Consider the following 12,596-nt stretch of genomic DNA (forward strand, 5'->3'; position numbering starts at 1 on the left):
TCACAAAGCTACTGAACGACCTCCCCGTGCCAGGTGAGCTGTCACACCTGTCTGGAGAGCAGTACACTTTTATAGGCTCGTACTTATGAATCAAATGTGGTTACAGAGAGTTTTACATTCGGGTGCAGCCCTGAACAGACGATCACAAAGGAGAGAGCTCTCAATACAACCTATAGTACCTATACAACCAATATCACCTATACAACCTATAGTACCTATACAACCAATATCACCTATACAACCAATATCACCTATACAACCTATAGTACCTATACAACCTATAGTACCTATACAACCAATATCACCTATACAACCTATAGTACCTATACAACCTATAGTACCTATACAACCAATATCACCTATACAACCTATAGTACCTATACAACCTATACAACCTATAGTACCTATACAACCAATATCACCTATACAACCAATATCACCTATACAACCTATAGTACCTATACAACCTATACAACCTATAGTACCTATACAACCAATATCACCTATACAACCAATATCACCTATACAACCTATAGTAATTTATACAACCAATATCACCTATACAACCAATATCACCTATACAACCTATAGTACCTATACAACCAATATCACCTATACAACCTATAGTACCTATACAATCTATAGTACCTATACAACCTATACAACCTATAGTACCTATACAACCAATATCACCTATACAACCAATATCACCTATACAACCTATAGTACCTATACAACCAATATCACCTATACAACCAATATCACCTATACAACCAATATCACCTATACAACCTACAGTACCTATACAACCAATATCACCTATACAACCAATATCACCTATACAACCAATGTCACCTATACAACCTATAGTACCTATACAACCAATATCACCTATACAACCAATATCACCTATACAACCTATAGTACCTATACAACCAATATCACCTATACAACCAATATCACCTATACAACCAATATCACCTATACAACCTATAGTACCTATACAACCAATATCACCTATACAACCAATATTACCAATACAACCTATAGTACCTATACAACCTATAGTACCTATACAACCAATATCACCTATACAACCAATATCACCTATACAACCAATATCACCTATACAACCTATAGTACCTATACAACCAATATCACCTATACAACCAATATCACCTATACAACCAATACAACCTATAGTACCTATACAACCTATAGTACCTATACAACCAATATCACCTATACAACCTATAGTACCTATACAACCAATATCACCTATACAACCAATATTACCTATACAACCAATGTCACCTATACAACCTATAGTACCTATACAACCAATATCACCTATACAACCAATATTACCTATACAACCAATGTCACCTATACAACCTATAGTACCTATACAACCAATATCACCTATATAACCCATATATTATGTTCTCTTTCATTCTTAAATATAGCTATATAACTGAACCATGTTTTTCAGCACCTGGTCTCAGCTGACATGTTTTCCTGCAGCAGGTATTTGTGAGTTCAGGTCTGACTGCATTGAGAAGATCTGATTGGTCCTGACAGCTGGCAGCATTTCACTCCAGTGAGCTCATCAGCCTGAGGCCGACGGCGAGTTGCCTAGCAACATAGTTTAGTTTAGGAAGCTACTGTAAGAGTCACGAGGATATTAAGAGCTTAGATTCATTTAATAAGTCTCATACCGTCTCATAGAGTCTCATAATGTCTCATAAAGTCTCATAAAGTCTCTTAGTCTCATAACGTCTCATAATATCTCATACCGTCTCATACCGTCTTATGTCTCAAAACATCTCATAATGTCTCATAGCGTCTCATAGCGTCTTATGTCTCAAAACATCTCATAATGTCTCATAGCGTATCATAACATCTCATAAAGTCTCATAATGTTTCATAGCGTCTCATTAAGTCTCAAACTGTGGGACTAATAAAGGATTATTTTATCTTATCTCATAATGTCTCATAACATCTCATAACGTCTCATAGCGTCTTATAATGTCTCATAACATCTCATAGTCTCATGTCTCATAATGTCTCATAACGTCTCACTATGTCTCATAACATCTCATAGCGTCTTATAATGTCTCATAACATCTCATAGCATCTTATAATGTCTCATAACGTCTCATAGCGTCTTATAATGTCTCATAGCATCTTATAATGTCTCATAACATCTTAGAATGTCTCATAACATCTCATAGCGTCTTATAATGTCTCATAACATCTCATAGCATCTTATAATGTCTCATAACGTCTCATAGCGTCTTATAATGTCTCATAACGTCTCATAGCGTCTTATAATGTCTCATAACATCTTATAATGTCTCATAACATCTCATGGCGTCTTATAATGTCTCATAACGTCTCATAGCGTCTTACAATGTCTCATAACATCTTATAATGTCTCATAACGTCTCATAGCATCTTATAATGTCTCATAACATCTTATAATGTCTCATAACGTCTCATAGCATCTTATAATGTCTCATAACATCTTATAATGTCTCAGTGTCTTATGTCTCATAACGTCTCATAGCATCTTATAATGTCTCATAACATCTCATAGCATCTTATAATGTCTCATAACGTCTCATAGTGTCAGTCTCAAAACGTCTCAGTCTCAAAACGTCTCATAGTGTCTCATAGCGTCTGTCTCAAAATGTCTCATAGCGTCTCATAGTGTCTCAGTCTCAAAACGTCTCATAGTGTCTCAGTCTCATAGCATCTCATAGTGTCTCAGTCTCAAAACGTCTCATAGTGTCTCAAAACGTCTCATAGTGTCTCAGTCTCATAGCATCTCATAGTGTCTCAGTCTCAAAACGTCTCATAGTGTCTCAAAACATCTGATAGCGTTTCATAACGTCTCATAGTGTCTCATAACGTCTCATAGTGTCTCAGTCTCAAAATGTCTCATAGTGTCTCATAGCGTCTCATAGTGTCTCAGTCTCAAAACGTCTCATAGCGTCTCAAAACGTCTGATAGCATTTCATAACGTCTCATAGTGTCTCATAGCGTCTCATAACGTCTCATAGTGTCTCATAGCGTCTCTCCACCACAGCAGTGAGGTGGTGTCCAGTGGAACATGGAGACCTCAGTGGTCTCAGTGACCTCATGTGCTCAGGAAGTTAAACCGTTCAACATATCTGAGTTGTTCATGTTTTGCAAACATAAAGTGACATTTAAGAAGATGTCATGTTTATTAGTTTCTGCGCTTTAGATAAAGAACACGATATATTTACCTTGATGGGTTAAACTGGGCGAGAATCCCCTCAACAGATTAGGAGAGGATGCACACAGTGTAGATTAGTGGAGCTGGAGTTTAGACTTGTCGTTGCGTTGTACACAGAATACTTCAGGATTTCACAATTAGGAGATAAAGTTCAACATTGATGACGTCGGTCAAAGAAAACTCAAGTACACAAGTTAAGTCACTTTTATGACCCTTGACCTTTATAGAGCAAAAGATCCTTCCCCAGGGAGGCCGTGGACTAAATGTTATTACTTTACATTAAAGTACATTCCAGACCCACCACCTGTCTGTGTGTGTGTGTGTTTATCAGTGTATCAGTGTATGTGTTTATCAGTGTGTTCTTCTTCTTTAGAGGTAAACATTGTAGTCGCACATTCACAGATCAAAGTCACTGGTTACAGTGCAGATTCAGATTTTAGTCACAAAGTATAACAATTAAACTACGACACGCTGTGGTTCATGGAACCATCCAGCAGCTCGTTAGAATTGAAGCTTTAGAGGTTGTGGAAGTTTAAGTACCTTGTGCTGATAATGCCTCTTTCACACTTCACCTGAAGCTTTCACTGTGAGGTATTAAGGCGTTTACGAGCTCATAGTTCAACTTGAGGATGTTCTTCAGTTCTTCTTCTACCAGCAAAACAGTCAAACAAAATCGTGAAAAGTAAAGCAGAATAATCTTTGACTCGGGGCCCAAATTACTAAATCTGGTGCTGAAAAACACACCTATGGTTATATAGTCGAGTCTGATTTAATCAGTGGAGGTGAAGCCAGTTATAAATGAGTTAGTGGAGCAAAAAGCTTCACAGTGTGACGTATGCGTTGACTCCAGATAAGTCACAAAAACATTGGTTGTAACGTTATGCAGCATTCATTTAACATTAGCACGCTATAAAATAAATACATATTATACGTGGTTGTGCACAATGAACATCACTCCATGGGGTCGCCCACTAAGTGCAAAGACAAACAGATTCCTTGGTACACCGTCTTATATACGGTATCATATACTTGGGTAATACTTGAAATGTAGTCAGTTACTGCAAACAAATGAAATGAAAAAGTTTTAATTTATTTTTTAAAAGGCCACTTGATTTGCTCTTGTAACATAAGATGAGCACATATTAAAAATATCCTACTTTCCTATTTAATATCCTATTTTCAATGTAAATAAGAAGTAAATACTGTATAATCACCACCACAGGCCATGGCGCTGTCTACACTTCCACCCTCCAGTGTGCCATCATTTCTACCAGAGAAGAAGACGACCTCTCGATCCCCGCGCAGTGTCGTCAAAGATTGTCTATACTTGAGAAGATGAATCACTTGATTACCAGAAAAGTGTAGCTGAAACAATCTGGTTCTATCAGCAGCCACGAATTACATACAATGTTAGTGTCGGCTTTGCCGTTTCAGGGAAGTGATTATATTTATTTATTCTAAGACAAGTTATGATGAAAGTGTAATATTTATGTGTGTGTACTGACATTTAATTGTCTAAGTAAAACACTCGGTACTCGTGTGTTCGTATACGGCGCAGTATGCGTCCATCTTTATTACCCTGATCTCAACCCTGACCAGGATGACATCATCCACAAGCGACACTTCCTTGAACCGGAAGTCAAGATACTACAGAAAGTACGGCGCCTTTCACTGTACTGACATTTTAAGGCAGAGTGAGAGTTCGTCTTATTAAAAAAAATCTTTGATCCTATCCACGCTCGGTTTCTTGTACGCGTTGTGATGCTACATTAAACCATACATACATCCTTGTTTTCTCCGTAACTAACTGTGTTTCACCGGTAATCCCTGCCGTTGCACCACCGTCAACATGGCGGGAGTCATCCGGAGGCTTCACGAGACTGTTGTGAACCGCATCGCCGCAGGAGAAGTCATCCAGCGTCCCGCCAACGCAGTCAAGGAGCTGATTGAAAACTGGTAACGGACACATTAAAACCGTGGGCTCGTGTCAGGTGACTGGGGGGTTAAGTAACCCGCAGTGGGGCCGATACAAGGCGACAATGTGGCAGGAGACGCGTTGTTTAGCTGCATCAAGTGTGAGGCAGAGCCGCGCGGTGACGTCATAGCGACAGTCACGTGACTATGGGAGCTGATGCTTCAACTCTAAATGCAGCATGGTGACGTAACATCACACTTCATGTATGTTGCAGCTTGGACGCAAAGTCCACCAACATCCAGGTGACGGTGAAAGACGGCGGGCTGAAGCTGCTCCAGATCCAGGACAACGGCACCGGCATCAGGGTGGGTGTGGGGGGTCCTCGGGGTCCTCAGGGTGGGTGTGAGGGGTCCTCAGGGGGTGCTCAGGGTGGGTGTGAGGGGTCCTCAGGGGGTGCTCAGGGTGGGTGTGAGGGGGTCCTCAGGGTGGTCCTCCGGGAAGTCTTGTTGTAAAAGTGTCCTTCAGAATGAAACTGGTGCCATGCAATGAATTCCCCTTTGATAACTCTTAGAGTATTAGAGAAGACACAACAGCAAGGACCCGAGCGCAGAAGATGTGCAGCATCCAGTCCAGTAGGCAGTCTGGTCCTCTATAGTCCCCTCTGGTCCTCTATAGTCTCCTCTGGTCCTCTATAGTCTCCTCTGGTCCTCTCTGGTCTTCTATAGTCCCCTCTGGTCCTCTCTGGTCCTCTCTGACCCCCATTAGTCCAAATGAGTGTTGTGTTGTCCGTAATGTTCTCATCAAGCCGTCTCTTCCCTCTCGGAGGCAGAGAGAAGACATGGACATCGTCTGCGAGAGGTTCACCACCAGTAAACTCCAGACCTTTGAGGACCTCTCGGCGATCTCCACCTATGGCTTCAGAGGCGAGGTAGAGGAGCAGCAGGTTGTTGCGTGATGACATCACGGTGTGGTGGGAGAGGTCTCATGAGGTCTCGTGTGTTCTCTGTCTCAGGCCCTGGCCAGCGTGAGCCACGTCGCCCATGTGACCATCACCACGAAAACAGCCGATGCCCAGTGCGCCTACAGGTAGGCCAACAAGATGGTGCTCTACATCACATGGCCGTGGTAGGAGGTACCTTCAGTGGTAGAGGTACCTTCAGTGATAGAGGTACCTTCAGTGATAGAGGTACCTTCAGTGATAGAGGTACCTTCAGTGGTAGGAGGTACCTTCAGTGATAGCGGTACCTTCAGTGATAGAGGTACCTTCAGTGGTAGAGGTACCTTCAGTGATAGAGGTACCTTCAGTGATAGAGGTACCTTCAGTGGTAGAGGTACCTTCAGTGGTAGGAGGTACCTTCAGTGGTAGAGGTACCTTCAGTGGTAGGAGGTACCTTCAGTGATAGAGGTACCTTCAGTGGTAGGAGGTACCTTCAGTGGTAGAGGTACCTTCAGTGGTAGGAGGTACCTTCAGTGGTAGGAGGTACCTTCAGTGATAGGAGGTACCTTCAGTGGTAGGAGGTACCTTCAGTGATAGAGGTACCTTCAGTGGTAGGAGGTACCTTCAGTGATAGAGGTACCTTCAGTGGTAGAGGTACCTTCAGTGATAGAGGTACCTTCAGTGATAGAGGTACCTTCAGTGGTAGAGGTACCTTCAGTGATAGAGGTACCTTCAGTGATAGAGGTACCTTCAGTGGTAGAGGTACCTTCAGTGGTAGGAGGTACCTTCAGTGATAGAGGTACCTTCAGTGATAGAGGTACCTTCAGTGGTAGAGGTACCTTCAGTGATAGAGGTACCTTCAGTGGTAGAGGTACCGTCAGTGGTAGGAGGTACCTTCAGTGATAGAGGTACCTTCAGTGGTAGAGGTACCTTCAGTGATAGAGGTACCTTCAGTGGTAGAGGTACCTTCAGTGGTAGAGGTACCTTCAGTGGTAGAGGTACCTTCAGTGATAGAGGTACCTTCAGTGGTAGAGGTACCTTCAGTGATAGAGGTACCTTCAGTGGTAGAGGTACCTTCAGTGGTAGAGGTACCTTCAGTGGTAGGAGGTACCTTCAGTGGTAGGAGGTACCTTCAGTGGTAGAGGTACCGTCAGTGGTAGGAGGTACCTTCAGTGGTAGGAGGTACCTTCAGTGATAGAGGTACCGTCAGTGGTAGAGGTACCTTCAGTGGTAGAGGTACCTTCAGTGATAGAGGTACCTTCAGTGGTAGAGGTACCTTCAGTGGTAGGAGGTACCTTCAGTGATAGAGGTACCTTCAGTGGTAGAGGTACCTTCAGTGGTAGGAGGTACCTTCAGTGGTAGAGGTACCTTCAGTGGTAGGAGGTACCGTCAGTGGTAGAGGTACCGTCAGTGGTAGAGGTACCTTCAGTGGTAGGAGGTACCTTCAGTGGTAGAGGTACCGTCAGTGATAGGAGGTACCGTCAGTGGTAGAGGTACCGTCAGTGGTAGAGGTACCTTCAGTGGTAGAGGTACCTTCAGTGGTAGGAGGTACCTTCAGTGGTAGAGGTACCGTCAGTGGTAGAGGTACCTTCAGTGGTAGAGGTACCTTCAGTGGTAGGAGGTACCTTCAGTGGTAGGAGGTACCTTCAGTGGTAGAGGTACCTTCAGTGATAGGAGCTACCTTCAGTGGTAGAGGTACCGTCAGTGGTAGAGGTACCGTCAGTGGTAGGAGGTACCTTCAGTGGTAGAGGTACCTTCAGTGGTAGAGGTACCTTCAGTGGTAGAGGTACCTTCAGTGACCACCAGGGGGCGGGGCTCTTCTCTGCAGAGCCAACTACAGCGACGGTAAACCCAAAGGTCTTCCCAAGCCGTGTGCCGGCAACCAGGGAACACAGATTCTGGTGAGTTGTGGACAACGTTGACCAAATGAAGTCGGAGGAGGTTTAGAGACCCACAATGCTTTGCTCTCCCTGCAGGTGGAGGACCTCTTCTACAACGTGTCCACCAGGAGGAAAGCTCTGAAGAGCCCCGGTGATGAGTACTCCAGGATCGTGGAGGTGGTCAGCAGGTCCGTCGTCTGGCCTCTCGTGACCTTTGACCTGTTTAATGAATACCATTGTGTGGGGCTAACTTACTGTGTCACGTTGTCCTCGAAGGTACGCCATTCACAACTCTGGGAAAAGTTTCTCCGTGAAAAAGGTGAGGCGATGTTTGAGTGACGCCTCCTCTGGCCTCCGTGGGGAACCTTGTTCACGGCTTCTTCTTCTTCTTCTGCTGCAGCAAGGAGAGACGGCGGCCGACGTGAGGACGCTGCCCAACGCCTCCGTGGTCGACAACATCCGAGCGGTGTTCGGGAACGCGGTCAGCAGGTACGACGCTCCGAGAGGAGCCGAGCCTGCCGCGAGGTCCCCGCTCACCGGCCCGCCGTCGTTCACAGGGAGCTGATCCACGTCGGCTGCGAGGATCAGAAGCTCGCCTACAAGATGGACGGATACGTCTCCAACGCCAACTACTCGGTGAAGAAGTGCGTCCTGGTGCTCTTCATCAACCGTGAGTACGGCGGCAGACCCCCGGAGCGGCCGCGCGGTCGGGGCTCCGGGGAACTGACCTGAGGTCTGCGCTCGCCTCAGATCGTCTGGTGGAGTCGAGCGCGCTGAAGAAAGCCATCGAGACGGTCTACGCCGCCTACCTGCCCAAGAACACGCACCCGTTCCTCTACCTCAGGTAACTCCGGTCAAGGTTCCTCGGCCATGCCCCCTCTGAGTTCCTTGGCCACGCCCCCTTCTGCTTTCTCCTCGCCGCAGTTTGGAGATCGCTCCGCAGAACGTCGACGTGAACGTCCATCCCACGAAGCACGAGGTGCACTTCCTGCACGAAGACGGCGTCATCGAGAGCGTCCAGAAACACGTGGAGAGCAAACTGCTCGGCTCCAACTCGTCACGCACCTACTTCACTCAGGTGACCATCGCTGACCTGTGACCTCTGAGTTTAGTCATGTGACCTGTCTCTAGTTATCTGACCTGAGTTTAGTCATGTGACCTCTGAGTTTAGTCATGTGACCTCTGAGTTTAGTCATGTGACCTGTCTCTAGTTATCTGACCTCTGAGTTTAGTCATGTGACCTCTGAGTTTAGTCATGTGACCTCTGAGTTTAGTCATGTGACCTGTCTCTAGTTATCTGACCTGAGTTTAGTCATGTGACCTCTGAGTTTAGTCATGTGACCTCTGAGTTTAGTCATGTGACCTCTGTCTCTAGTTATCTGACCTGAGTTTAGTCATGTGACCTCTGTCTCTAGTTATCTGACCTGTGACCTCTGTCTCCGTTATGTTTTCTCCGTGCAGACGTTGCTGCCGGGCCTGGCGGCGGCCGGCGGCGGCGCTGAGGTCAAGTCCCCCGGCGCCGAGTCCGGCCATCAGGTCTCCGCTCGCCAGATGGTGAGGACCGACTGCCGGGCGCAGAAGCTGGACGCCTTCCTCCGGCCCAAAGAGAAGCCCGACCCAGAAGCAGCCGGTCCCAGCGGCGGGGGCGCCGCGACCAACGCCGCCAGCGACGAGATGGAGGAGGCGGACGACGAGGACATGCTCAGGGCCGTGGCCGAGCAGGAAGCGGAGGGGTCAAAGGTCAACGAAGGCGATGCTGACGGCGCTCACAGGTGCGTCGGGCGGGGTGTGTGTGTGTCCACGCGGGGTGTGTGTGTGTCCACGCGGGGTGTGTGTGTGTCCACGCGGGGTGTGTGTGTGTGTCCACGCGGGGTGTGTGTGTGTTCACGCGGGGTGTGTGTGTGTGATTAATCTGCAAAGTCAGCAAATCTGAACATTGACCGGTGGCGGTCGAGTAAGACGGCAGGAAGCTGGCAGCGTGTCATCAGGGTGACGTCATCAGGGTGACGCTCACACCGGCTGCTTGTAGCTCCACCAATAGGCATTGGAGGTCAGCGCTGCAGCTTCCTTCAGCTCGTTGTTCGTCGGTGATCCAGTTGCTCTACAAAGGTTTTGACGAGGCAGGTGGAGAGCAGCCGGAGGTCACTCAGGAGGAGCTTCTGGAACTCTGACTGGTCTTTACAAGTTTTAATAAAAAGATAGTCATCAGCTGGTGGATTTCCTCTGCCCCCTAGTGGCTGAAGAAAAGCATGACAGTCACATTGTCAAGCTTCTCTCATTGTGTGTGTGTTAGGAAGCGACTCAGGAAGGAGCCGCAGGACGAAGACGAGGAGCCGCCGGCTGCCGAGACGAAGAGGCGAGTCATCAAGCTGAGCAGCATCAAGGAGCTCCGAGCGGAGACGACGGAGAACTGTCACCGAGGTGACGCGGCTACTTCCTGTTCCTACGTCCGTCATCATCTCGTTGGCTTCACCGACATCGAAGAAGCTTTTTAAAGGATTCTCCCGATTCCCTCCAGGGCTTCAGGAGATGCTGCAGGCCCACTCCTTCGTGGGCTGCGTGACCCCCCAGTGGACCCTGATCCAGCACCGCACCAAGCTGTACCTGCTCAACTGCACCAAGCTGAGGTGAGGGACCAGAAACAGCCTCAGGGGCCCCCGTGGCTCTGGGCCCTCGTGGCTCTGGGGCCCTCGTGGCTCTGGGCCCCTCGGCTCTGGGGCCCTCGTGGCTCTAGGGCCCCGTAGCTCTAGGGCCCCGTGGCTCTGGGGCCCTCGTGGCTCTGGCCCCCTCGTGGCTCTGGGGCCCTCGTGGCTCTGGGCCCCTCGTGGCTCTGGGCCCCCCGTGGCTCTGGGCCCCTCGTGGCTCTGGGCCCCTCGTGGCTCTGGGCCCCTCGTGGCTCTGGGCCCCTCGTGGCTCTGGGCCCCTCGTGGCTCTGGGCCCCTCGTGGCTCCGGGCCCCTCGTGGCTCCGGCCCCCTCGTGGCTCCGGCCCCCTCGTGGCTCAGGGCCCCCCGTGGCTCTGGGCCCCTCGTGGCTCTGGGCCCCCCGTGGCTCTGGGCCCCCCGTGGCTCTGGGCTCTCGTGGCTCTGGGCCCCTCGTGGCTCCGGGCCCCTCGTGGCTCCGGGCCCCTCGTGGCTCCGGGCCCCTCGTGGCTCTGGGCCCCTCGTGGCTCCGCCGCTCACCGCCGTGTCTCTGCTGCAGCCAGGAGCTCTTCCAGCAGATCGTCATCTACGACTTCGGGAACCTGGGCGTCCTCAGACTGTCGGTGAGTCCAGGCGCCGATGGAGGTTCTCGCTCAGCGGCGCCGACGGTGATTAAAATGAACGATGGTGTTTAGACCCCGGCTCCACTCTACGACCTCGCCATGCTGGCCCTGGACTCAGAGGAGAGCGGCTGGACGGAGGAGGACGGGCCCAAAGAAGGTCTGGCTCGGTACATCGTGGACTTCCTGAAGAAGAAGACCGAGATGCTGGAGGACTACTTCTCCGTGGAGATCGACCAGGTGCGTGGTTCGACACGTTGGAGGCTCCTCCCCGTCACCCTGACGTTTGTGCTCCGCAGGACGGGAACCTGACCGGCCTGCCGCTGCTGCTGGACCGGTACACGCCGCTCATGGAGGGGCTGCCCATGTTCGTCCTGCGCCTGGCCACCGAGGTGAGCTCCCCGCCGCCCCCTCCTCCTCGCGCCGCCCTGGGAGCGTCTCACGTTGGGCTCGTCCTGCAGGTGAACTGGGACAACGAGAAGGAGTGCTTCAGGGACCTGAGCCGGGAGTGCGGCATGTTCTACTCCGTGAGGAAGCAGTACGTCCTGGAGGCCGGCGAGCAGCCGGTGAGGAGCGTCGCGCGCCTCGCTTCCCGCTCGCTGCACGCCGCTCACATAGAACCGACTCGTTTCAGGAGGCCGAGGGGAAGTCGTGGCGGTGGAGCGTGGAGCACGTCCTCTTCAAGGCCTTCCGGACCCTCCTGAGTCCCCCGAGGAGCTTCAGCGAGGACGGCGCCGTGCTGCAGATCGCCAACTTACCGGACCTCTACAAAGTGTTCGAGAGGTGCTGAACCGGCTCAGACCCGTTTACTCTCCGGTGAATAAAGACCGCGAGGCTTCGGCGAGCTTCATGAGGAGGAGCCGGAACGCTGCCAGGAAATCCAAATGTTCCAGCACTTTCTGTTCCAGCTGGAACACGAGGAACACGAGCTCTGTAAATGAATGTTTCCATGACGGACTTTACAAGTTAAGCACGAGCAGCATGTGGGGAGAAGGAACAGCTCATTTGTTCCCACGACTTATGTAAAGTAAAAACGTCTTTGTCTTTATTCATGTGACAAACTCAAACCAGGAATAAAGTGAACCAGACGGCTGATTCCAAGCTGCATCTCAGAAACCAGCATACATGTGAATAACACTAACATAGTAATGCTGTAATAACACTAACGCTGTAATAAGTCATGACTAATGACTAGGGATGGGTATCGTTTGGGTTTTTTCCGATACCGGTGCTAAACCGGTACTTTTAAAACGATACCGGTGCCTGAACCGATACTTCTTTTTTTTAACGCACAATGAGGACATTAAAAACCTCTTTGGCCATATTCCCTGTAGAAGCCGTT

At 49.2% G+C, this 12,596-nt stretch overlaps 1 protein-coding gene across 1 annotated transcript; it reads left to right on the forward strand.

The window, feature by feature from the left end:
• The first annotated feature begins 4,843 nt into the window (after window positions 1–4,843).
• On the forward strand, window positions 4,844–12,537 carry mlh1 (mutL homolog 1, colon cancer, nonpolyposis type 2 (E. coli)). Its single transcript, XM_056434951.1, has 19 exons — window positions 4,844–5,218; window positions 5,452–5,542; window positions 6,007–6,105; window positions 6,190–6,263; window positions 7,943–8,015; window positions 8,091–8,182; window positions 8,271–8,313; window positions 8,395–8,483; window positions 8,552–8,664; window positions 8,745–8,838; window positions 8,919–9,072; window positions 9,456–9,766; window positions 10,288–10,415; window positions 10,513–10,621; window positions 11,194–11,257; window positions 11,330–11,494; window positions 11,554–11,646; window positions 11,716–11,820; window positions 11,889–12,537. Exons 1-19 carry the CDS (start codon window positions 5,112–5,114, stop codon window positions 12,042–12,044), a joined length of 2,160 nt encoding a protein of 719 aa, XP_056290926.1. The 5' UTR covers window positions 4,844–5,111; the 3' UTR covers window positions 12,045–12,537.
• The last annotated feature ends 59 nt before the right edge of the window (window positions 12,538–12,596 follow it).

This window comes from Pseudoliparis swirei, chromosome 17 (assembly GCF_029220125.1).
Source record: "Pseudoliparis swirei isolate HS2019 ecotype Mariana Trench chromosome 17, NWPU_hadal_v1, whole genome shotgun sequence".
Taxonomy (NCBI): Eukaryota; Metazoa; Chordata; class Actinopteri; order Perciformes; family Liparidae; genus Pseudoliparis; species Pseudoliparis swirei.

Excerpts from the sequence above, each read along its gene's own strand:
- mlh1 (XM_056434951.1), top strand. The coding sequence starts at position 5,112 with ATGGCGGGAGTCATCCGGAGGCTTCACGAGACTGTTGTGAACCGCATC. Across the intron at positions 5,219-5,451 it reads AAGGAGCTGATTGAAAACTG|CTTGGACGCAAAGTCCACCA; the intron begins GTAACGGACACA and ends TGTATGTTGCAG. Across the intron at positions 6,106-6,189 it reads CCTATGGCTTCAGAGGCGAG|GCCCTGGCCAGCGTGAGCCA; the intron begins GTAGAGGAGCAG and ends TCTCTGTCTCAG.